We start from the raw sequence: 26,431 nt of genomic DNA, 5'->3' as shown, positions 1-26,431 counted from the left end.
GGATCAGGTGCGTGATGCTGTTACGTCAAGATCATCGGGATTTTTGTTTTCGCTCAGCTTTTTTGCTCTTGTCACTGAGCAAGTCACCTTCATACTCAACAAACCTCCCCCTTTACTCATATGAGGATTATCCAGTTGCACTTCTTTTTTAGTTTTCTGAAAAGAACACTATTGTGCCGGCTTTCTCTATCCGTCAAACATACCTATTTGCAGCCCTCTAGGCCCAGTAGTTTTTAAGATCTGAGGGCGGACAGGAAAAGTGCGGACAGAAAAAGTGCGAACGGACAGACAAAGCCGGCACAACAGTGTTCTTTTCAGAAAACTACAAAAGGTTAAAGTTAGCCATAACCGTGCGTCTGGCAACGATATAGGCCATGCCACCACCGGGCCGTGGTTAAAGCCGCGGCTCATACAGCATTATATCGAGACCACCAAAAGATAGATAGATATATTTTGATTATACGCTGTACAGAAAACTCGATTGCGCCGAAGAAACTTCGACGCATTTTTTACTTATCGTTCCCCCACTCTGTTTTTGGTTGCCTCATACGAAAGAATGAGAGGCAAATCCACCCTCCAATCACCAAACACACCAAATTGCAGCCCTCACTATGCCCTCTTGCTGCGTTTGCAATGATACTGGACCCTTTGGGGCCATTTGTTTGAATAAAATTTCAATTTAGACTTTATAAGAAAGGTTTTCCATTAAGGGTTGTTATATTTGGTCCAGTAGCCCTATAAAGGTTGTCTAAATGAACCCAACCCATTTCCACTGTGTGTCCTATCACCTTCCCTCGGAACGGGGCGTGGTTCGCACATTTAAACAGCTTAAATCTCCTTTATCTTGGGATGATTTCCCAAGTCTGGTGAAACTCGACTAAGTCAGCGCTTACGTACAGACACACAAACAAGGAAGCATGCACACGCACGGAACACTTTGGTTTCAGATGAGCGAAGAAAATAACGTGCATACGAGAAGGAAAAGGTACCACAACTCTGACGGGCAAACAAACAGTATGCAAATCATCTGGAGTGAAGTCTATGAATGTTTAAGTTTAAGAAGTGCCTATGAATCTTGGCCGTATTTAGCTTTAGCATTTTCGGGTGGAAATTGAATCCTTTAGGAAAACGGCATAAGGATATTTAAACGTAACTAAAGACAAATCTCTCAGATGAAATGTGTATATGAAGATTGCAAAATCAGAAATGGTCTCATAAGCGAACTGAAGTGTGTGTACGGAATGCAACTTTATAGCAGTGTCATATAGAAGACGCTTAAATAAATTGCGTTCATCCGTATGCTTTTTTTTTTTTTTGTCCCTTGAGATAACAAGAAGTATGACCAGTAATATAACCAGTCTCTCTCTCTCTCTCTCTCTCTCTCTCTCTCTCTCTCTCTCTCTCTCTTTAATCTTACCTGAAAGTTCGCCAGCACCAGGAGTGGCGGTGAGGGAATTCCTAACTGTACCGACGAAGCTCGTGACTTCTGTAAAGGAGGAAGCAATTATTCTTTAGACTGTGTAACTTTGGAAGACAAATTAAATAAAAAAAAAAGGTCATGTTATGTTAGTTCAATAAATAAATATTCTTCGCTATTGCCTCAGAAGCCAAGATGAAATGCTGTGATGCTTTCAAAAGTTTCGACATACTGCTAAAACTTCAAGGTGAAAAACGCTGGAATGTCACTAAAAATGAGAATATTTTCTTCGTAAACGAAAAGAATAAAACAAGCACTTATCTGAAAGCATTGTGTTTTCTTGAAAAAGAAAACAATTTGTCCTTTATTCCCAGAAAATACGACTGAGGACAGCTGAACAGGAACGTGTACAAGAAACAAAAGATCATTAATCCAGCCATACGTGACTGGAATCTTCTATTCAAGAACACACAAAAAAATAAGTACAAAACTGTGCGACCATCTCTGCTATCTTACCTTGAGCACTCGAGCAAGCTCGACGCGTGCTTCTTCCATCATGTCGGGCAAAGACGCAGAGTCCACCACGAAGACTATGCCATCCGTGGCCCGGGTGTAGGATGACCACAGAGGTCGCAAGCGCTCTCCGCCACCTACGTCCCAGCACGACCATCTGTATCCACCGCCCCACACCTGCAAGGTGACCACGAAACTATATTATAGATCTTGAGACTCGGTAGATTGTTGTGAATTTCATCAAAATAGTTAGATGTAGTAGAACTTTTTTATTTTTTATTTTTACTTGGAATAAATTTTGACGATGAGGATAAGCAATTAATAAGACTAATGTAGCTCATGAACACGCAATACATTACAGCACACACACACACGTGTGTGTGTATGAACTCAATACAATAACAAACAAAGACAAAAAGAGACAAAGGTAAGATAAATGAACAGAAGAAGGAGTTAGAGCAAGTGAAGAAAGAGATACAAAGGCAGAAAGAAAGGGAATTTCGCATCAAGAGACAGGCCCCTTGATTCCAGAGGCGCAGACGCCGGATACGAAGGACTGGGAACTATGTCCCTTGCACAACCTTTCCCTGCCAACCCTTTCTTATAGCCAGCCAGCCACAAGGGTTGCAAAATGTCTCGCAGTGACCCAAGTTGTAATGGGATTAGAAAGTTATGGTCTTTGCTCGTGTGCCCCAAGTCTGGGCATCGTTGTCTAGACTGGAGCAATTGTGTTTGCCATGGAAAATCGGGCAATTTTGAACCCCCTCAGAATTTAGTACTAATTTCCTTCTATAGATAACATTTGATTAACTGTATCAGTGTGTTTTTCATTCTTGAATGTATGGCCAGTATTAGGGTAAACCCCGTTTTTAGTCAAGTTAAATGATTCACGTATAGCTAAGAGTAGGGTAAAGTGAGAAAATGAAGTAAATGTGATGGCCAATACAATAAAAACCCTTTTTATACAAACTAAATTATACACGTATAGGAAGAACAGCGAAAAGTAAGAAAACGAAGTAAACAAAGACATTTCACACAAAAAATTAACCTAACTCACCTTCTCGTGGTTAAAGCCAATCGTGGGCGTGGTGGCTACGTAGCATCGATACTTCAGCCGCGTGAGCACTGTCGTCTTGCCGGAGCCATCAAGCCCCACGAGAACAATGTGTTTGCGTCGTTTGACGACGCCCTCCACGGCCTTGGCGACCCCGGCCTTTCTCTTGGACCAAGAATCCATCCTGCCCAAGGGCTTGCTTGGGAGCACGGCAGCTGTGAAGTCCCCCGTGGTGGCGGTTGTGTAGGGATGTGCCGAAGGAACACAGTGGTATGCGGAGTTCCGCTTGGAAGACGGCCGGAGCGCCGCGCGGATTCTCTCTCCTGATGTGACTGCCCTTTCCTCTTCTTCTTCTTCTACTCTTTCCGAGAAGGCACGCGCGGTCTCAGCAAGTGACCCTGTGCGACTGCTCCTCCTGCTGCACATCCAAAAAGTCCTCTTCGGCCGCCTCGTCACCGAGCAAATATCCAAGGTCGCCTGGCTGTCGCGGATTAATGGATTTATCCTCTTCCTTTTTCTCTCGCTTTCGTTTGGAATTCCAGCGTGCAAGAAGACTGTAGGGACTGTATACAGTTACTACAGCTGACTGCAATGAGTGTATCTTGGTATTCTGTTTGTAGGATGGCTGGTAGTGATGACGTATAATGTGTGAGTTTGATAATGCTTGATATGACTGAGTAGGAGTAGTTGTGAATAAACAGTGATAAGGGTGAGGTTTCCAGGTTAGGATAAGACTGCTTCTCCTTTCCTGAAAACAGGTCGAAAGTCGTTGATTCCTCTCTCAGTGGTCGATAGTTCGAAGAGTCGTTTTGTTAAGTCAAGAAAAAAAAAGATTTCTTGAAGATAAAATTATCTTCTTGTGTACACCTTCCAGTTCCTGTAAAAGAGAGGAAAATGACCATTAAAATATTGCAAAGCGTTTTTAAATAAGTAAAGAAGGAATTTCCACTACTTTGTGTCAGTACTTATTAAAAAAAGTTGACTAGTTTTAGATGTTTAGTTTACCTGAAGAACAGTCATAAATCATACGCATAAAATAACCCTTAAAAATAAAAAAAGGTGATCTTAAGTATACTAAGTGACCTATTTAGGAAATTCGAAGGGACCTTTTTATCATATCGTTCATTTTACCAGGGACGCCATAACCTTTATTTAAAAAAAAGATTTTTTGGCAGATCTTCTAGCACCAAGCCTGTAATGCATAAGAACAACAGATCTGTATTGCAACTGCAAGCTCTACTCCACTCATCCCATTAATGAGTCAGCCCGTACCTGCGTGCAACAATATACTTAAAAAACACTCGCTGGCTAGCGGGTGGGACTACAAAATGCACACACACAGTCAAGCACATTCCCGCATGTGCCAACGAGTGTATGATCTCGAAGCTAAATGACAGCAGAAAAAAAAAAAAAAAAAAAAAAAGGCGGGGGTCGACGAACAAAGAAGATCAATGAAATTGGGAGCACAGAGGGTGGGGCCTATCACCTTGGATGTCACGGGGATGGAGGGAGATTGAAGGTGGGGGAAGAGGCTGTGACCAGATTCCGTGTCCCTCTCCCCCCCCTCTCTCTACCTTATCAATAATCTTGTCATGGGTTCGCCATCCGGCTTGTTTTGCACAAGGAGATTCAACCGACCAGAACAGGTTTTTAGGGCTCGGTGACCTGTGTACAGGTCGCTGTCACCGTAAAGAGAGAGAGAGAGAGAGAGAGAGAGAGAGAGAGAGAGAGAGAGATTCTGTAAACAATCCAATGATCGCAGGTACTCGTAGCATTTCATCGTCATCGCACAGCGAGAATTGTAATTACCTCAGCCATGCTTACGTCATGTTCCCTTTATAACAGCTTACAATCTATAAGGAAACTATAGGAAGGTCATGAACGATCTAGCTGGTCCTCCTATACTATATATTTTTCTTGAAGGATTAACCTGGTGATAAATAAAGCCCTGTCATAAACTGATATAAACTTTCAAAAGTATGTGCAGCTCTCTCTCTAGAGAGAGAGAGAGAAATTCAGCATTTATTGTATAAAATGTGGCAGGTGAAAATATCTTGTTTTTCGTCTAGTCACCCTTTTATATATATATATATATATATATATATATATATATATATATATATATATATATATATATATATATATATATATATATATATATATATATATATATATATATATATATATATATATATATATATATATATATATATATATATATAGAGAGAGAGAGAGAGAGAGAGAGAGAGAGAGAGAGAGAGAGAGAGAGATGTCAGCGCGTGTGACCATCACTCTAACAAGACTTCTAAAATGGCACCGCCACCCTGGATTTATGCGACGTCTGGAGTGTCCATCAGAGAGAAAGGTCAAAAGAGGATTAACAGAGGAACCCCAGAGAGAGAGAGAGAGAGAGAGAGAGAGAGAGAGAGAGAGAGAGAGAGACCTGATATGTGCTACCAATAGACCCTTTTAGGCCTAAGGGCTCCATGTGCTCCAGTCAAAGGAAGAAGGCTATTTTGATGTCGAAAGCAGACATCTATTTGAAAGAGCGCATAGACCTATATGGAAGGTTTCCTTCAAGTACACTCCTGAGCGGCTCCCTGTATGAACATATACGCTAGGTTGTATGTGTATATATGTGTATGGGTATACGTATATTATATTTGCCCGTAAGTGCGTATACGAGCATCATTTAATTGTAAAGTAAGCGTGTTTATATTTCCTCCTCCTGTTACTGCTGTAACTCGTGAAGCAAATGAAAGAATTTAAAACTGGTGTTCTGTTATTAGCTACTGAAATATAAAGTGAAATAAATGACGACAATGATGATTATAATAATGTCCGTTCTATAGTGAAAACAAATCAAAGTAAAAATAAAACACGGATAAACAGATGACAGGACATAAACATATCGAAAGGAAGCTTATGGTCATATCGTTTGCTTCGATGGGATGGGATGTTTGGATAATTTGACCTTACAAGTTGTAAACTTGACATTTTCTTTATTTATACAGGATTTAAACAGTTTATCTTAGTCGAATAATACGAATACATTAAAAAGTGTGAACTATTCATTCTCTCTGGAATTAACATGTAAATTGTGACTGATATTAATATAACTTTTCATTATACACACACATATATATATATATATCGCCTCATTCAAGGAGATGCCAAACAAAGTTACTTAATATATATATATATACGGCTGCACGCCTAAACTAACGATACAAGTCTGGGGAAAACGGGTTTGCGTATATAACGCCAGAGGTCAGTTAGGAAAAAAAAGTTGCTGCAACAAACGAGACGGAACTTTCTCTCGTAGGATGAAGAAGGGAAAGAAAACGGGAAGGAAAAAAGAAAACGGAAGCATAAAAGTGAGAGTCGAGCATGAGGCTGATACAAAGCTTGAGAGCAGATCCTCCGAGATCCTGGTTCTCATCTGAGCTTTTTCTTACGCTCTCTGGTTTTGCCAGTAATAATTACTGGCTTACCTGGGAAGTTCCGGAGCAATTTAGTTGGAGCTAATGCGTAGATGGCCATGTCTCGTTCTCTGTCTTTTGCGTGCTCTCAGCGTTTCCCCATAATGCATTTGGTGATAATTCTTCTGTCAGCGTTTGGATGCTTCCCTTGACGCAGTTTGAATGTCTAAAACTAAATACAACACAAAGATCTCTGTGGGAAAATTGGTTTAAACCGCAACATCTTAAAATGAAAGCTTGGCAAAAGATATTGGTCATTATAGCTCCTTTGGAGAGAGAGAGAGAGAGAGAGAGAGAGAGAGATTGTAACGAACCCTTTATAGATTTAATGATTTGTGTGCACTGGCATCGCCGCAACTTCGGTTACTGGCGTTGAGAGAGAGAGAGAGAGAGAGAGAGAGAGAGAGAGAGAGAGAGAGAGATTGTAACGAACACTTCATAGATTTAATGATTTGTCTGCACTAGCATCGGAATAACTTCGGTCACCAACGATGAGAGAGAGAGAGAGAGAGAGAGAGAGAGAGAGAGCGATAATGTCACGCTAAAACATTCCTAAATTAACGACCAACGAACTCACCCGAGCAACGATGCACGTGCACCTGCGTATGTGCGTGATCGTACGTGCCGCTGTTTATTTACAGGATGATTAAACCATGAATCATGTCACCCCATAACAAATACACGACTTAAATCAAAGTAGAAGAGACGAAAGATAATGAGAAACATAGTAATGTTCGCTTAACCCGAATACATACTGTAAATACTAGAGAGAAAACTGCATCAAGTTCCACCCTTTTTCTTCGGCCATTACGTTGCAGGCCAACTGGCCTAGCTCCTAAGAAAATAAATGAATAATAGTATGCTCATAAAAGAAGGTTCATATCAAGAAATGCAGTTATTTGTATTTTGTTACTTCAAGCACAAAAATACCGAAACAAGCAAATCAGAAAATATAGCAACTGTGTAATGTAGGCACGTATATAGGCGAGTGAGACACATCAACACATAAATAAAAGTGCACTCATATCTGATTATTCATAAATTACAGAATAAATGTCGTATATTTTCCAAAAAAACATTTTACAGAGAAAACTTTGGATGCAGAGAGATATGGCATATATATATATATATATATATATATATATATATATATATATATATATATATATATATATATATATATATATATATATATGTATGTATATGTGTGTGTGTTTGTTTGTGTATGTATGTATACTATTGGGAACATCACTCAACACCATCCAATTTCACGACTTCATTATAGTTACGCAACCACAGGTACCCATATACCGTGACCAGTGCTTCCCCACACTTCACCCTAAAAAGTCAGTGTAACAGCCCTCGAAATTCCAACATGCGTTTCGGATTACTAGCCTCGTCAACCACCTTTCAAACTGAACACTTCTCTATTTCATTACTAAAGTTAAGGCCTGTACAGCATGTGCTTTTGTTAAGATTACTCTTAATAACGCTGAAGTTATTAAGTAAAACATTTGTTCATCACTCAAGTTAACTTACCTACACTTATTACCAGCCGAGAGGATATTGCCTGTAATCCACTATAAAATAATATCACACAGTGAATTAGCTTCTTAATGCTTCAAGTCTTGGAGAAATACGAAACCACCGTCTTGGGTTATTCCGTTTTTGAGTTCACTTATAGACAAGCGAGGTGCGCGCCAACCGTCGCCGTTCGACCTTCGACCGCGACCACGGACAAACGCTGACTGAAGCGCCGTCGTCGTTTCCTCTGCGTGCTCGACGAGTCTCGTCGAATCCAGGCAGCGTTCCACCCTCTTAAATCAGAGGCTGTCGATAAATGCGCCACTCGCCAGAATCTGTCTAGGGATGGTCCTAGGGGAGGAGACCTGGGGAGGTTTACAGACACCCACCCACCAGTCGCTGGATGACGGATTCTTCTCTTTTTCGCTGTCTATTCGTCCACGCGGGACGGGACCTGAGCATTGAGAACCACCGGTGATGAAGACTGCTATCGGAGTCGGGGAGGTGTTGGGGTGACGAGTCGGGGGACAGTCGGATAAGGACGGTGCCACAGGGGGAGATTTTATCACCCCTCCTGATATCAAGTTACCGCCAGGCACCGCGACCTTTATCTCTCTCTCGACTTTGGTCACTTGATAGAATGGAATGCAATGAGTAATCCAATGCACTTGCAATACGAAACACGTATTTTTCCCAGACGAAATTTTCCACCGAGTTGTTTCCTGGTTCTACGGCTGCGTTCCAGCGTGAGAAATGTTGGAAAGGAAGGGAGGAAATTTTGTCATCCGAGAGGAAGTTCCATGAAAATCAAAAACAACGCTTTGAAGACAAAACACCTCCACAAAGAGCATGCCTTCAAAACCACATCTTTTTGTCACCCACAGGAGACGCCATTACGTCATTGTTGGGTTCGTCACGAATACGTCATAAACGAAGGCTGTGCTCGGTGACGTCATCAGGGTTCAGAGCCGTTACCCCCACTGACTCCACATTAATCTGACCGCCGAGGAACATTTCTCTCTCTCTCTCTCTCTCTCTCTCTCTCTCTCTCTCTCTCTCTCTCTCCGCACGGAACAGTTCGAGTTTAAACAGCAGTGCATTGCACGATTCAACCCCCATTTGAATGAGGATCTCTGTACCGGTGCCAACCCAGCGCCCATATGGCATGAGTCATGCCCGAACGGCCTCGCAAGGATTAAATTAACGTTTTATGGACAAAAGAGAGCGTCAGTTATTCATGGATCTTTTATTATTCTTATTCGTATATTCATTTTATTTGTAATTCCGTTTCCCCAAGTTATCGCATAAGGCATTAACAACGTTTCCTTGTTCGTTAAATGATGTATTTTCAAATCTGTCAATTTTATAATGATAATGGAATGTTTTGTTACGCCCCTCTCAGATAAGATTAGCATTTAAAATAATAACATCATGACTGATTAATAAAATGTTAACTTTTAATCTCTGATTGGTTACTACGCTAGTTTATAATTTTTTTTTTTCAGTAAGACAGTATTTCGTTAGCTTTACTGCGTACCTTTTCTTCTAATTTTTTCTCATTTGTTGGCTCGCTAACAATATCTGTATACCGTCTATTAACGCGTTATCTCATCCTTATCCACAAGTATTTCCAACAGGTTACGCGAGGTTTTATAACACGCAATGCAAAACACTCGTTCAAGAAGTGTTTATATTGCTATGACGTCAGCATTACTTAATACTCTATTCTTGCGAGCATTATTCTAGACATTGCGACAGATCTCCACAGCCATTGCAATATGCAACTGCACTGATGACATATTCCCATTGTCCTTCGACTAGAGACGAGTAAGGCTGTGTAGGCTGTGCTTGTATGCTTGGGGCCTTGTCTCAGGGGGTGACTTCCCACCTGTTGACTTGTTACGTACAAAAAAACCTTAGGTGGGTGACACTTGTAGTAGGAGGGTTTTAAATCAGACTTACGGAGTGATGAATGGCTACGCGCCCCTATCCTTCCCTTGAGCTTTCGTCGTTCGTCTAAAAAATACAATAGGCAATTTTTTTTCCTCTCCTTCTCGTAGTGAATTTGTTTACCCGACTGTCAGTCGACTGTTGGAACCACAGATGGAATGGTGAAGAGAGAGAGAGAGAGAGAGAGAGAGAGAGAGAGAGAGAGAGAGAGAGGTGGTGGGGGTTTGTGAGAATTGAACATTAACAGACGTGAATGGTCAATATTCTGTTAAAAAATTATATTCCATCATATAAAAGAAAGCAGATGGGTGTCGCGAGGGAGTCCATACATCACAGGATGAAACCATCCATCAGATACTACTTCCTCAGGTCTCTCTCTCTCTCTCTCTCTCTCTCTCTCTCTCTCTCTCTCTCTCATACACACATCGTTATGGGTATTTAGTTGGCATAAGCTTGAGCTTACTTTTCATATAACCGATTTATTGAAACGAAACCTTAATTTGAAGAAGAAATAAAGTATACAGGTTAATGAAAATTAACGCCAAGAGACCAGTTTTTAGAATAACGTATGATCTCTCTCTCTCTCTCTCTCTCTCTCTCTCTCTCTCTCTCTCTCTCTCTCTCTCTCTCTACGTGAAGAATAAAGCAAAGTAACTTTCTGATTTTTTTTCTTTCTGTCAACTTCTCTTAAAAACAAAACTCTGCTTTTTACATTCATCAGGTGCAACGACGTCTCATCACTAATTTCATTCCTTAATTACAAGCACATTCTGTCAACAGAACTGGGTCTTTTGGTGTTTATTTTCAAATTCATTCCGGACATCTTAAGCCATGAATATGACAGCGTCTTCTCACCGTCCAAGACAGAATACATCGTCGAGGTACGGATCCTCGAATTGAAGACACCCACTGTCATCAAGGAAGCAAATTAGGATGAGAAGGAGAAGGATGAGGAGGAGGAGGAGGAGGAGGAAAGCTCAGTGACTCATTCTGTCTGTTTCTCGGATTATCTTTCTCTCTCTCTCTCTCTCTCTCTCTCTCTCTCTCTCTCTCTCTCTCTCTCTCTCTCTCGCGGAACGTGAATGTTCTTCCTTCCCGTCATATTTTCGTTTCCTCTTTTTTGCCCTTTATGTTCATCATTTATTTTTTTTTTAGTAGTTTCTCGTCACTCGCCTCTTTCTCTTTTCCCTGTGTTCTTGTTTGTCTTTGGCCTTCGGTTCTTTTTCTTCTTTTATCTGTCTCCTTCATCTGTCCAGTTCTCGTTGCAGTTCACAATAGCTCATTCTAGTGTTGCGGCTCTTTTTATTTGATTTAATTTTTTCCCATTTTTGCTTGTGCTTATTCTTACATTTCTTTTACCGTTCGTTTGCGTCCTCTGTTTTTTGTTGTCACTGGCATCACTATATGGTTCTAGGCCGTCTTTAACCGTCAATTCTCTATTTTTCTTCAATTCCTCTTCCTTTCTTGATTTTATTCTTTGTTTTCCTCACTAAAAATATCACTTTTATCAATATTCTTCTACGACCCTTTTTTATGTTAATTTTCGTCACCATTCCCAACTACTTTCTATTCTTGTCATCATTATAATTGGTAAAAGTTCTTAGTTCTGTTTGTGTACCTTTTCCTACGTGTTCTCAGTTTCTTTCTATTGGGATTAGATCTTTTTAATCTTATTCTTCACTTTATGTAAGTCAAAGGTAATGTGTTTCTCTTCCTTGCTCGCATTGTATCGATACAAATTTATTTTTAAACGGCATTTTTCCCATGTGGTGATTAAGCTTCTTTTCTGTCTTCAGTTATTTTGTTTTTTTTTGTGTGGAAAAATTTTTTTTATGAAATACGTGTTTGCTTGGGCGGTCTAGTGCTTATGTTTCTTCTCTTATGATCAAATTGATTTTTTTTATTTTTTGCTTATGCCTCTTTGTCCTTTTTTCACTGAAATAGTTTTTGATCATGTATTTTACCCACCCCCTCTCTCTCTCTCTCTCTCTCTCTCTCTCTCTCTCTCTCTGGGAATGTATGAGCATGCATGCATAATTTTCTCGCACTAGCAAACACATTTCTTTGTAAAACTCAAGAACCACGACAAAAAAAAAAAAAAGACCCTTCCTGTGTCGACAAGTTGCGCTTCGCTGACGGCCGAAGTAGGTTTTTCCTACTGAGGTAAGCAAAGATTGAATTAGGCTTTCTACTCTGTATACCTCTCGACTTTCTACTTTTGCCTTTTCCTAGAGTATCTATATTTACATGTTTCTGACTCTCAGCTTTATTGACCTTCCTAGAACACGCGTGCTCAGTTTTACCTTGAGAATTTAAATGTAATTCTCCTGGAGGACTTGAATATACTTCTTCAATTCATCCTCGTAGGGAGGGTAATGCCGTCAGTGCGCCTCACGCGGTGCACTGTAGACATTACTTAAGGTTCTTTGTAGCGTGCCTTCGGCCCCTAGCTTCAACCCCTTTCGTTCCTTTTACTGTACCTCCTTTCATATTCTCTTTCTTCCATCTGACTTTCCACCCTCTCCTAACAAATGATTCAAGGTGCAAATGCGAGGTTTTCCTCCTGTTACACCTTTCAAACCTTTTACTGCCAATTTCCCCGTCAGCGCTGAATGACCTCATAGGTCCCAGTGCTTGGCCTTTGGCCTAAATTCTATATTCACCTCAATTCAGTTCACAACTCTCATGAATTTGACTTTCGTGCATCAGGTGAATTTCGAGGAATTTAACCTTCCTAGAGTATCTGAATTTCCCCTCTCGAAAATTTTTTTGTTTCAGTAAAGTGTATTTAATTGTCGTGATCTTGTGTAGCTATATTTTTTCCTGAAATTACTGATTCTAATTTTCCTAATCTGTTTTAATATACTTCTCTTCTAAGCATTCATTACATTTTCCCTACATCACGTGAATTTAATGTCCAGAAATTTTTTTTAAATAATTAAGTTTATCTTCTGAGAGAACTTAAATTAGGTCTTCTAAGCTTTGAATTCAGCCGCCTTCTAAACATGTGCTTTAAGTATATGAGTTGTACTCTTCGGTAATGTCTAAAATTACTTTTCTTCATTATTTCAACGCTTCTCAAACGTCATAGTTTGCTTTTCCGGTCATATCTACAATTTCCTGTTCTGTGATACGTGCTAATGTTATTTTATTTATTTTCCGAGTTTGTTTTTCCCACTCATGCTGATTTATTTGTTTATTTGTTAAGTCAAATATTCGAATCTGTATTGTCTACATCCTCTGATCTATTTTCCGTAAAATTAATTTTCAATTTCATATAAGACAGCCCTTGTTTTGATATTTGAGTCTCTGAATTAAAGCTTTAAGGGCATTTAAATATACTAAAACTTGTAAAGCAAGTGTTCTAAGGAGTATACCAACTTATCATTTTTATGGCATTTTATTTTACGTTATTGAAAGTTAAATTCACCTTCCAAGATTATTTTCTTTCAACCTGAATTTCATAGTGACAAAATTTGTGTTTCTGAAGTATCTCGATATTCCTTCCGCATGTGCTCCTAATGAATCTAAGTAAAGCTTTTCGTTTACGATAAATTAACCTAAAATAACGTTTCCTTTAAAATATGATCTGTTTGTATATATTGACGCACCTCAAACTCCCGTTAAAAATCATGAAAATGAAGTCTAGCAAAAAAAAAAAAAACTAGAGCCTGTTGCTTCAATATGTTCGAGTGGGGCATCAGTTCAGAAGACAGGAATAAGACATAAGAAAATAAGGAGTAAAACAAATGTGTAGAAGAACAAACGTCAATTTTTTTTTCTTTTTTTTTTGTCGTAAGGGCTGAGTATTCTTAGCTGGCCGCGGAATTCTGTCGTCACTCCGGTGTAATAAATCTGAATTCTTTGTTTTATTTTTTTTTACCTTCTAAGGAGACAAATATAAAAACTGGAGATAGGGAATATATATTTTGTTTGTACTTTATTTTTATTATACTTTCATTCCTTTAGCATATATTTAATCATTTTCAGAGAATATAAAATAAAGTGATTCTTTGGTACTCATGCATTATGTCATTAGGTGTGTTAATGTTAATTTTTTTCTCTTATATATATGTATATAGGTATATATATACATATATATATAAACACATATATATATGTATATATATATACATACAGATATATATATAACTACATATATAGTTATATATATATAAATTTATATATATATTATATATATATATATATATATATATATATATATATATATATGTATATCTATACAGATATATATAACTACATATATATATAAATTTTATATATATATATATATATATATATATATATATATATATATATATATATATATATATATTCATATCACGTGTGTATGTGATAAAGTTCTTACATATGCATGAATGTGCTTGCATTTATCTGTGTAGGCTAGTGAGCTTAAGGAAGTATTTCCCTTTTACGTAAGCATACAGGTATTGATAGGAATGTAGGAATGGTATGCGGATTACATAATGTGCCAGCGAGGGTGTATAGAAGCGTTAGATCATGAATCAGAAGATACGATGATTCATTTGGGAAGGAGACGGATTGTTAGTTCAAGGTAAAGTTAGTTCTTTACGAAAAAAGTTACGTGAGAGGTTTTAGCGTAAACAAAAATCATGTTTTGAAGTGTAGGAACCTATAGGAAGGGCTAATGAATGAATTGACAGACATGCAGAGCTGAGGGTACAGGCTAATACGTTGCAGATAATAGTTTGTTGACCAATTTACTCAATGCATTCAAGAACAGCAATTAAAGGTGCGTGTAGTAAAGAAACTTGAAAAATGGGAGCATTTTTGTAGGCACCTGAAACAGCATAATTTTTAACAAACTTTACTGTTATACATAAACGAAAGAAGTAAGAGGTAGCGCATATTCTCCAACCCAAACAGATAACGAAAATCCAGGTATTGCTTGATTAACTAATCTCCGGATTAGTTCTTGGTGCAATAATTTTGAAGAACCTTCACTTCATATTGGAAACGGTCACGTTTCTTGAACTCGGCAAGGACCAGGTGTTTGTGGATTACCTTTGAGAATACTTTAATCATCACAAGAAGCTTCTATGAAAAAAATGGGTAGTCATCTTAATTAGGTTACTCAATACTTAGATGAGTAGGGGAAAGATAGGATATCCTGTTTAGCTTACACGTGCACGTGGGAGTTGCGGGGGGGGGCGTCAAGTCTTCATTTAGCCTTTTTCGTAAGATGGTTATTGCATATTCAAGGTAAGGGGTCCTCGTTTCTTTTTAAAACCAGGTTTTACATATGTTCTTCCAATGTCAGGTACTTTGTTTTAAAGGTCTTCATGCTCGGCATTTCATTTGGGGACCGAATATTATACTGCTTGCTTTTGTAATGTGTATTTTGCTAGGCAGCTGGCTGGTCTAAGCTTAATTACCCTTTCTTTGCCACTTTCCTTCCCATGTCTGCGTCTCTCCTCGTTTTCATACTAGCTCTTTCTCAGAGAGAGAGAGAGTTTATAAACACAAGGAGAAACATGGGTTGGCATAATGAGAAAGTGGGAAAGAAAGGGTAATAAAGCTGTATATATATATATATATATATATATATATATATATATATATATATATATATATATATATATATATATATATTTATATATATATATATATATATATATATATATATATATATATATATATATATATATATATATATATATATGCATGTATGTATATATATATGTGTGTGTGTGTGTTTGTGTAAACGGAACAACAAAACAACCTAGGTGCTACTGAAGCGTGTTCACGTGTGATGTGACAGTGCGTTTTTCTTGAGAGAGAGAAAGAATTGGGGTCATGCCAGCTGAACCCCTTGTGGACGGCCATTACGGGGCCTATGTGAAGGTAGACGGGTTAATATATCTTTCCCTCCAAAAAGCTTCACTGATCCACGATGCTCATGAAAGGCCTTTCAACCATGAGAAAGCTTAATCATCATCGGAAGTTTTTAAGTCAACACGATGGAATGATAACAGGAACTAATGTCATAGGAGATATAATGAAAGAAATGTTTATATTTTCGAAGGGATCAGGAAACATTACATCAGAAGTTCATTAATGAATTGTAATAAAGAAAATAAAATAGATCTTCGACGAATAGGGTAGGATTCGCGAACAGTTTTGAGACATCCTGTAACCCGCCCGCCCCCCAACCCCTCTCAGCATGTGCTGTGTACACTTCAAGGAGACGACGTTATACTTTATTGTAAATAAGGATGTCATTACGAGACTAAAAATTGAGTCATTCGAATACAAGACGGTGTTGGTTGCTATCAAGTCATTCCTGAAATAGGTTTCTTGAAATGTCGGAGGTATGACATGGAAACGTCATTCTTATCGTTAAGATAAAAATTGCAAGAAAACATGATCAAATAAAAAAAATAATACGGTTTACGTCGATATTACAGCCTATGAGAATTGAAGATGGAATACTATATATGTGATTTTTAAAAGTCAAAAAGTTTCTTCTAAGTACCTGAAAATAGGGCAAGGGAGAAGGAATGAATTCTGTACACAACATGCACATGTACCTATCAACACTTGTTGTAATAAAATATTGATATCCTGATCAAAGTGACCCGAATGTTTCTAGTCTACACCATAGTTAATCCTCCTCGTGACTGGACCCTCCCACCTTCCAAGAGCGTTCTTCTTCAGAGCGACATTCCTTCGGAGTTTAAATAAAAAAAAAATAATGTATGATCCGATATCATCTGCAGGAATTCCATTCGAAAATGAATTCACATGTTACCTTCATCTCTGATCCAAAAAAACTATATACGGGAGGATCAGGGACTGATAACTTGGTTAAGCGTTCGTTAAATGCTTAGGCATGAACAAGATATCATCCTCGATTAAGCCTTAAAGCTGCAAGATTTATGATCCCCTTCCGTTCCAGTAGCGTTGAGCTACCTTTGAACTAAACCTCCCCCTTTTCTTTCCAAGGATTAAACGACTCTATCGATGCACAAGAATACAACTACAACCTGTTTGGAACTGATACATTGCGTAAGCGTTCGTATGCGTTGCTGAGGCATGAGTAAGATAGTATATAGATAGTATATTCGGCGACCAAAAGCCTTAAGGTGCGTGATCCTGTTCGGTTCTAATAATTGTGAATCACTTCTGCACAAATCTTCTTTCTCCATCCCCCACCCTCGACATTTTTCTGCCGATTGCTCTTAATCTCTTGCGCTTTGTGCTCCGCCGTGAACACGGACCTGGATGGAATTTCCGACTGAAACAGATGATAACCTGCAGAGGTCAAATCCTGTAGGACGCGTGTCCTGCAGGACTCCCTTTTATTCTTCGAGTATTTAACAAGCTGCCTTTGAATGTGGCTTCATCCTCTGTACTTGATTATCAAAAACACATATCCGGGTTTAGCGTTGTGCGCATGGTAGAAATTCAACGTCCTTATTATAGCAACAAGAATATTGACTACGTAGTTTGGCCAAAAAGAAATGCACCACTCACTCCTAAAACGAGAAAAATCCTATTTGTCTTTTAACCAACGACAACGAAATTGAGAGAGTTTACTTTATTATCTTAAGCTCATAATTTATCCTTTCTTATCAGCCTCGTTTCGGTCTTCCCGCCTATTCTTGATGCAGCTGATGTCGCAAGTTTCTTTTTTTTATCTTTTTTTTTTTTTTTTTTTAGTTGGAAAAATCCTCTTCACCACAGCTCCTCCTCGTTTCAATGGCCTTCTTTCTCCGCACTTGCTGGGCTGAGGCTTTTACCCTTCCACAGATATCTTACATTTTTCTTTTCTTTTTCAGTCCTACTTTCATCGAATTATAATATATATATATATATATATATATATATATATATATATATATATATATATATATATATATATATATATATATATATATATATATATATATATATATATATATATATGTATATATATATATATATATATATATATATATATATATATGTGTGTGTATGTATGTATATATATATTTATTTATTTATTTATATATATACGTATATATGTATATACATGTGTATATACATATATCATGTACATATATATAAATATATATATAAATGTAAATATAAATATATATATATATATATATATATATATATATATATACTATATATATATATATATATATATATATATATTATATATATATACATATATACATATATTTATACATACATATATATGTATATATATACATACATAATATTCATTTAATGACAGAAACTTACGCAGTTAGCTGCTGCTATGCATGAATGTCGTTAGCACTTATTCTAAGTCGTGTAAGCACAAATATACAATTACTCATTTATTAAAGATCACTACTCGGCTCTCGTTTATACCAGACATTCGAGTGTAGTAATGATATAAAACGCACATGGGAAAGATTGCAAGCGTATTTATTTATTAGCCCCGGGGAAAAATGTCTGCCCTTGAAATTCTTGAAGGTTTTTCAGAGGGTATGTGGGTAACGTAAAGCCAAGAGAAGAAGAAAGAATTTCCAGATGTAGCCATTCCTAATTGTAGCTGTTTAGAAAAGAAAGCAGTAAATGACAGCTATGAATAGTCTTCGGTATTAAGTAGATTTTCAATTCGCGGTTTTTAGTTAAATGATTTTATGCTCTGGAGAGAGTAGATTGCTCTAAAAGACTAACCAATACCTTAACCAGATAGATAGATAGATAGATAGATAGATAGATAGATAGATAGATAGATAGATAGATAGATATATAGATAGATAGATAAAAAATAAATAAGTAAATAGATAGATAGATAGATAGATAGATAGACAGATAAACAAATGAATAAGTAGATAGATAGATAGATAGATAGATAGATAGATATATAGATAGATAGATAGATAAAAAATGAATAAGTAAATAGATAGATAGATAGATAGATAGATAGATAGATAGATAGAATGGTAGATAGATAGATAGACAGATAGATAGATAAACAAATGAATAAGTAAATAGATAGATAGATAGATAGATAGATAGATAGATAGATAGATAGATAGATAAACAAATGAATAAGTAAATAGACAGATAGATAGGTAGATAGATGGATAGATAGATAGAGGGATAGATAGACAGATAAATAAGTAAATAAATGAATAAATAAATAAATGAGTAAGTGGATAAAATAATTAAATCAATTAATTTTTTAATTAATTAATTAAATAAAAATGAAATAAAATAAAATAGAATAAAAGATGGTAGAGGAAATAGAACGGGACCCAACCACGTAGGAAATGCTGATGTCGGTTTTATCTTACCGAACGCCTCTTCCTTCTCATCGAATAGTTTTGTCTTTCGCCCGCTGATTACTCCATCAGTGCCTGACTCGAATTCTCGATGAATTCAGATGCACTTCGTATTAGATTTCACCCTCAGATGCACTGAACAGAGTTCGTTAACCTGAGTGCCAATACGTTTCTTTTCCTTCCGAGGTTAAAATCTAGAACTCGGTGATGTTGTTTAGGTTTGTAGAAAACCAGGTGTTATTCTTGTATGAAGAAGAAAGTGCGACAGTTCTAAAGAATAAATATCCTTAATCACTATCTTATTTTGCACTAGCGGATCCAGGGTCGGGGGGGGGGGGCGGTTGGCCACCTGGTTGCGCACCCCCCCCTGTGAAAAATAACCACAAAATAATAATATTGAAGATTTGGATAATAATAACATAAAGGAGAAATATAAAAATGGAAAAAAAATAAAGAACCTGTTATAGAAATAATAACATTTTCAGAAAAAATAATAACAATGATAATAATAACAATAATCTTAATGATAATATTAATAATACACATACATATATATATGTTTATGTATATATATATATATATATATATATATATATATATATATATATATATATATATATGTATATATCTATGAAAATTGGTGGCCCCATGAAAATTTTCTGGATCCACTAGTGTTATTTTGCGGTCATTTTTTCTGTGTACATAACTACGTTTGTGCATCACATTCCTTGACATGAATATCTGAGCGTCTGAGAATTTTTAGGCAGAATTACGAGTCAAGGGTAAAAGGAAAGGGCGTTTGCCAATTTGTATTAAACGTTTGAGAATGTAACTCGTATCCGTTAATAAAAAATCGTGTTTTAGGGATCATCAACCTCAAACGGTAAAAAAGATCAGAAATATATGAGTAGAGAGAGAGAGAGAGAGAGAGAGAGAGAGAGAGAGAGAGAGAGGGAGAATTGAAACTTAGAGACTATCAATGGCCTATCAGCCTCAATTGGTAAAGAAAGATCAGAAATATTCCGAACAGAGAGAGAGAGAGAGAGAGAGAGAGAGAGAGAGAGAGAGAGAGCAAGGAATTTATATAGCCCTTTCCTCATTTCCCTCTTCCTTCCACCACCTTTCCCAGAAATTGGTTGGCGGCTGCATATCTTTATAGGATCCGAGATAGGAAGGACTGATTCGGGTTAGGGGGATAATAACACGCCGTGCAAATCAAACGACTTGGGTCGGGCAGACTTGGAGATTTTGAAACTGACCGTACCTTGCGTATGGGTCCATTTTTTTTTTCTTTTTTTGTCCTTTTTGTGGAAATTTAATTCCTTTGTAATCTCTGAACAGACATTCAGTATCTTCTGCTGTTTGCCTTACACATTACTTTGCTTTGTTTCTCATTCTAATCCTTTGCCCTTCTTTATCTTGTAATGTTCATTTCAAATGTTTGCTCGATTTTCTTTGGTTTGTTCATCTTATTTCTTTCCCTGTCCTTTATATTATTCTGAATAATAATAACAATAATGACAATAATAAAGAGCCCGAGTTCAAGATCTCTTCGGACAATTTCATCTTGCAGCGTAATCATATAATTGACATGAGTTTTTATGAGCAATTAACGACTCAGTGCTTGTCAGAATACTAAAACGAATCTCCCGTTTAAACAGCATTCCCGTTCACAACTGTCGAGAGTGCAAAAGCAACCAAAACTCCAGACAGAAAATGTAAGAGACTTCTCATCTATTATGAGGGATCCTTGAATCAGTGGGTCTCAGTCTTTTTTTTTTAGTGATGGCACCCTAACTAATGTAATCATTACTGTGGCACCCCTCTTTCACCTTCCCACCATACATCGCATGAATTAACTTCTTATTTAATGAATAAAATTAGCATCCATACTATATATATATATATATATATATATATATATATATATGTATGTATGTGTGTGTGTGTATGTGTGTGTGTCTGTGTGTGTGTGTTTGTGTGTGTGTGTTAATATATTAAACTAGAAACACTGATAATAATTATATGAAGACTTCTGCCGACTTTTTTTTTTTTTTACAAATGTTCATCGAGATGATCTAGCCAAGATAAAATTCATGACAATCTTGCGGCACCCCTAGGCACTGTCTGTGTGCCACGGCGGCACCCATGCAGTTTGAGAATCACTGCGGCTTGAATCGTAGTGACGATTGCATCACTTTCCCACGGAGAGAGAGAAACGTTCTTGCCTTCAGTGACGACGATCGTATGATCCTGAGCACCATTCGTTTTTACGAGCATAGTGAGGAAGCGTCACAGTTACCAGCGTTTCGACAAAGTCATAAGGAGACACAGCTCTATTTTGAGACATCCTCGAATCGTGGAAGCAATTGCATCATTCTTTCGCAGACAAACAACGTTCGCTATACTGGCGACGTGATGATCATACGAATATCGTCTCTTTCGGGGAAAGTTGCTCATGGTTACCGTTCACGAAAACTCACTATGTATGAGATAGCAAATGTATTAACACACGCACACACTTGGATTTCAGTTTTAGTTTTCTGAGAATAAAACTACAAATTGGTATGTTGATCATCCACCCTCCAATCATCAAGCATACCAAAATTGCAGCCCTGTAGCCGCAGGGATTATTCAGTTGCACTTCTTTTTTAGTTTTCTGAAAAGAGCACTATTGTGCCGGCTTTGTCTGTCCGCCCTCAGATCTTAAAATTACTGAGGCTAGAGGGCTGCAAATTGGTACGTTGATCATCCACCCTCCAATCATGAAACATACCAAACTGCAGCCATGTAGCCTTAGTAGTTTTTGTTTCATTTAAGGTTAAAGTTAGCCATAATCTTGCGTCTGGCAACGATATAAGCCATGCCACCACCGGGCCGTGGATAAAGTTTCATGGGCCGCGGCTCACACAGCATTATACCGAAACCACCGAAAAATAGATCTGTCTTCGGTGGCCTTGATTATAAGCTGTACAGAAAACTCGATTGCGCCAAAGAAACTTCGGCGTACTTTTTACTTGTTGATTTTTATTCTTTATTTTTTCTTAATACATGCGTTTGGATTGCATTTACAGCATATGCGCTGGAAGATGTGCATATATATTATATTTCCAGTATCTTTTATAACGCGTGCGAGTTACTATCTCTCCACCGGAAGGCGGGGTTTCTTCATTTATTCTTCATTTCGGATTTAAGGATTTTTACTGACTAGCGTTCCACAAAATGTGAAAGATAGAGTAATTGAAGGGTCACTGTATTATATATATATATATATATATATATATATATATATATATATATATATATATATATATAGATATACATACATATTTATATATATGTGTGTGTATGTGTGTATGTATGTATATATGTACACATATATATATATATGCATATATATAAAATATATATATATATATATATATATATATATATATATATATATATATATACATATATATATATATATATATATATATATATATATATATATATGTATGTCTAAATATAAATAGATATATATATATATATATATATATATATATATATATATATATATATATATATATATATACACATTGTATACACACACAAACACACGTATGTGTGCACACGATGCATCTGTGTATAGGCTTCGATGTTTATGAGTGAGTAAATTTTTCTAGTGAGAAACAGCACTGCTAACCATTTAAATAAACAACGTGAGAAATGAGATAAGATATCAGTAACAAAACGTCCACTTCAGAGGACTTAATCCGATATAGGCTTCTCCAATTTCCTTTTGTTACGAAAGGAGGATTCAGCCCGTCGTTCGGGATAGCAATCAGATTAATCCCGCATGAGGTTCTTCAGCGTATCGGAGACGAACATTAGCTAATCAAAATCTGGTATGCTCCGCCTAGTGCATTGTGGAGGGCTCTCTCTCTCTCTCTCTCTCTCTCTCTCTCTCTCTCTCTCTCTCTCTCTCTCTCTCTCTCTCTCTCTCTACGAATATATATATATTTTTTTACTGACTTTTGATAAAGAAAAAATCAATCAGTAAATGTATATACTCAATATTATACAGCCAACAAAGACACACACACACATATATATATATATATATATATATATATATATATATATATATATATATATATATATATATATATAATACACACACATATATATATATATATATATATATATATATATATATATATATATATATATATATATATAATATACATGTGTGTGTGTATTGAAATGATTAACTAATTGTACGGTTGCTAATATTTTATACAATGTATGTATGTCTTAGTTGGCTGTACAAAATAGAGTATAGACGTTTCCTGATTGATTTTTTCTTTATCAAAAGTCATTAAAATAAAGAACTTGCTTAATTAGATATACACCTATGCGCTCATAAACATTGCTTGTGTATTTGCCCACATTTGTATTTGTACACATTGGAAGGTTTGTGTCTTGTCTGTTTGAATGTAATGTCAACAATGCTTAACTTCCACATTCACGTAGTTTGCATCGCTGAAAAATAAATATGAAAGTGAATATTAAAACTTTGGTCATATAAAACTGAGCACGACTTTAGGGCAATGTACTATTCTGTACACGCACCGGATGCTGGTAAGAGCGCTATGTTCATGAGTATAAATTTTGCACATTGCCTTTAGATTTTTTTTTCACAAATATGCTGATTGTCATGCAACTTTCCAAGCGAGAGGCCTGTAAAGAGAAAGACATGATGGATCACTCTGTTTTCGGGAAGACCGGACATGTGATATTAGCCATAATGAACGTTACCATAGCGTTCCTTTAGTGAGGAAAACATTGTGCATCCGGGACACGAACGTTCGGGACTAAATGTTAAGGTAGCAGTCCACCATGGGTATACACATAAAAACTTTCAGATACCGAAAATCGAGATATTACTTGTATCTATGCGCAAACATGTCGTACATGCCCTCAAGAAGTTTCAGGCAATAATTCTTATATATAAAGAAGATATATCGGATTTTAAATGGTGATGTCACCCTAACTGCATCGTCTGCTAATGCAGACGATGTAGGTTCGTCTTGTGCATTGCTTTTGCATAGAGACGCCAATTTTTTCAATTATTTTTTTATATATTCGTACGTTTGGCAGCAATGTATCATATCTGTAAATCACACAGCAGCTAGAACAATGACTAATCTATCATTTCAGTGCTCCTCGTGAAACGGAAGTGTCACGAAGCTTTTGTTTACTCTGTGTGGTTTTGTTTACCCTCTGAGTTGTTTTGTGTTTACCCTCCGAGTTTTCAAATACCGGGTTCTTGACTAACTTTCCACAATGCCCAAACTGAGAAGAAGTACCTTAGCTGCCAGAAGGAAAAATATGACAGTGGCATCTCATTTTAGGTGGGCAAATAAGCATAAAGCAGTCAAGAGTGAGGACAGTCATGAGACGCATGGCGGCGATAGTGAAGTGATGTTGGTGCCGCGTGACCCAAATGTTAGTGATTCGTCATTACCAAATGAACAAGAGCAAATAGGCCAAATGGAAGATATTGTTGAGGAATCTGTCTGTGAGGAAGTTACTGCATCATCATCATCATCATCATCATCATCATCATCATCATCATCAGGGCCTACTTTGAATGGTGATTGCCGCCTTCCTCCTCCAGAAATTCGATCTCAGCTGATGTCAATAGACGAGGATGAGGAAAATCAGACAAAGGAATATGATGATATTCATTGCATAAGTAATGAACAGCTAAAAGCATTAGTAAGTGTATTAAAATGTCCAAAGAGAAAATGTAAAAAAAATAGCTTAGAAATAGTCACCAAGAAGGACAGATGGGATACTACCTTTGAAGTTGTGTGTAATTCGTGTAATAGAGTACTAAACCAAGTTCCACCAAAATTATATGGAAAAGGAAAAAAGCATCAACAATACACACACAATAATTTGCGAGAAGTTTTTCTTTCATTGAACAATGGCACTGGTCGTGCAGGGCTAAGAAAAATGGGAGGTTTGATTGGTGGTGATCCACTTAGTGCTGGATCATATAATAGATACAGCAAATATATATTCAAATGCAATAAAAAACATTTCATGAAAATGCAGGCTAAGGCTCATAAGTTTGTATATGATTTTTATGTAAAGAAACTTGGAGCAGTGCCAGACGAAAATAATGTTATAAACATTGATGTGTCTTTTGACGGCACCTGGCTTACTCGTGGGCATAAGTCACATGTGGGGGTTGGTTTTGTTATCGAAGTATTTACAGGTACAGTAATAGATTTTGAAGTGATCAGTAACTATTGTAAAACGTGCTCTGAGAATAAGGAAAAACGTCATGACTGTGGGAAAAATTTTGATGGTAAATCAGGAAGTATGGAAGCAGAGCAAGCAGTGAGAATGTGGTCTCGATCAGAAAATCTTGGTTTCCGGTATGCAAGATTTGTAAGCGACGGAGACTCGAGTGCTTATAAAGCTGTATGTCAACTGAATAATGGAGAAGGCCCATATATCAGTGTTAAAGTAAGCAAACAAGAATGTATAAACCATGCGGAGAAGAGGATGGGTTATCGCTTGATGAAGCTAAAGAAAGAGTTGAGTGAGATAACGATGACTAAAAACTGGAAAGCTCAGGAAAATGAGCTTGCTTTCTGGAAGAAATCTCCTAACACAAAAGCTCATTGAATACATTCAAGGATGTTATGGAAGGGCCCTGAGAAGTCATACTAATACAAGTGTAGATATCATGAGGAGGGCAGTTTGGGCAACATATTTCCATATGATATCATCTGACAAAGACCCAGGTCATAAAATGTGTCCGAAAGGCACCGAGTCATGGTGTTTTTACAACAGGGCACAGGCTTTAGGTGAAGAACCACCTTCTCATGACACTAAAAAAAACACCCTGAGAAATATACCTAAAGAACTGATTGGCCACATACGTCAGGTATTCAGAGACATGAGTGATCCAGAACTTCTAAAGAGATGCCTACCTGGATGGACACAAAATCCAAATGAGTCCATTCACAGCAGACTGTGGATGAAATGTCCTAAGGTAAAGTTTTTTGGCCTGAAAAGAGTCATATTTGCAGCCGAAGTGACTACACTAGAACATAATTTTGGTTATGAGAGAAGTAATCTTCTAACCTCTTTGTTTGGCACAAGCAATGAAATTAGGAGATCA

At 37.0% G+C, this 26,431-nt stretch overlaps 1 protein-coding gene across 2 annotated transcripts in view; it reads right to left on the bottom strand.

The window, feature by feature from the left end:
- LOC136843343 (ADP-ribosylation factor-like protein 4C) overlaps positions 1-26,431 on the bottom strand; it is a 124,634-nt gene that overhangs the window by 7,791 nt on the left and 90,412 nt on the right. Inside the window, exons 1-4 of one of the 2 annotated variants that reach the window (XM_067111637.1) lie at positions 8,006-8,533; positions 2,988-3,861; positions 1,934-2,107; positions 1,418-1,486 (exon numbers count right to left, since the gene is read on the bottom strand). In XM_067111637.1, coding sequence (XP_066967738.1) covers positions 1,418-1,486; positions 1,934-2,107; positions 2,988-3,410 — 666 coding nt within the window. In that variant the 5' untranslated portion in view covers positions 3,411-3,861; positions 8,006-8,533. Of the gene's footprint in view, positions 1-1,417; positions 1,487-1,933; positions 2,108-2,987; positions 3,862-8,005; positions 8,534-26,431 lie in introns of those variants that run through there. The other variant, XM_067111636.1, reaches the window with a different exon arrangement.

The sequence above is a fragment of the Macrobrachium rosenbergii genome, chromosome 11 (assembly GCF_040412425.1).
Source record: "Macrobrachium rosenbergii isolate ZJJX-2024 chromosome 11, ASM4041242v1, whole genome shotgun sequence".
Classification (NCBI taxonomy): Eukaryota; Metazoa; Arthropoda; class Malacostraca; order Decapoda; family Palaemonidae; genus Macrobrachium; species Macrobrachium rosenbergii.
The sequence above is the reverse complement of the archived record's forward strand: the minus strand, read 5'-3'. Positions and strand labels throughout refer to the sequence as shown.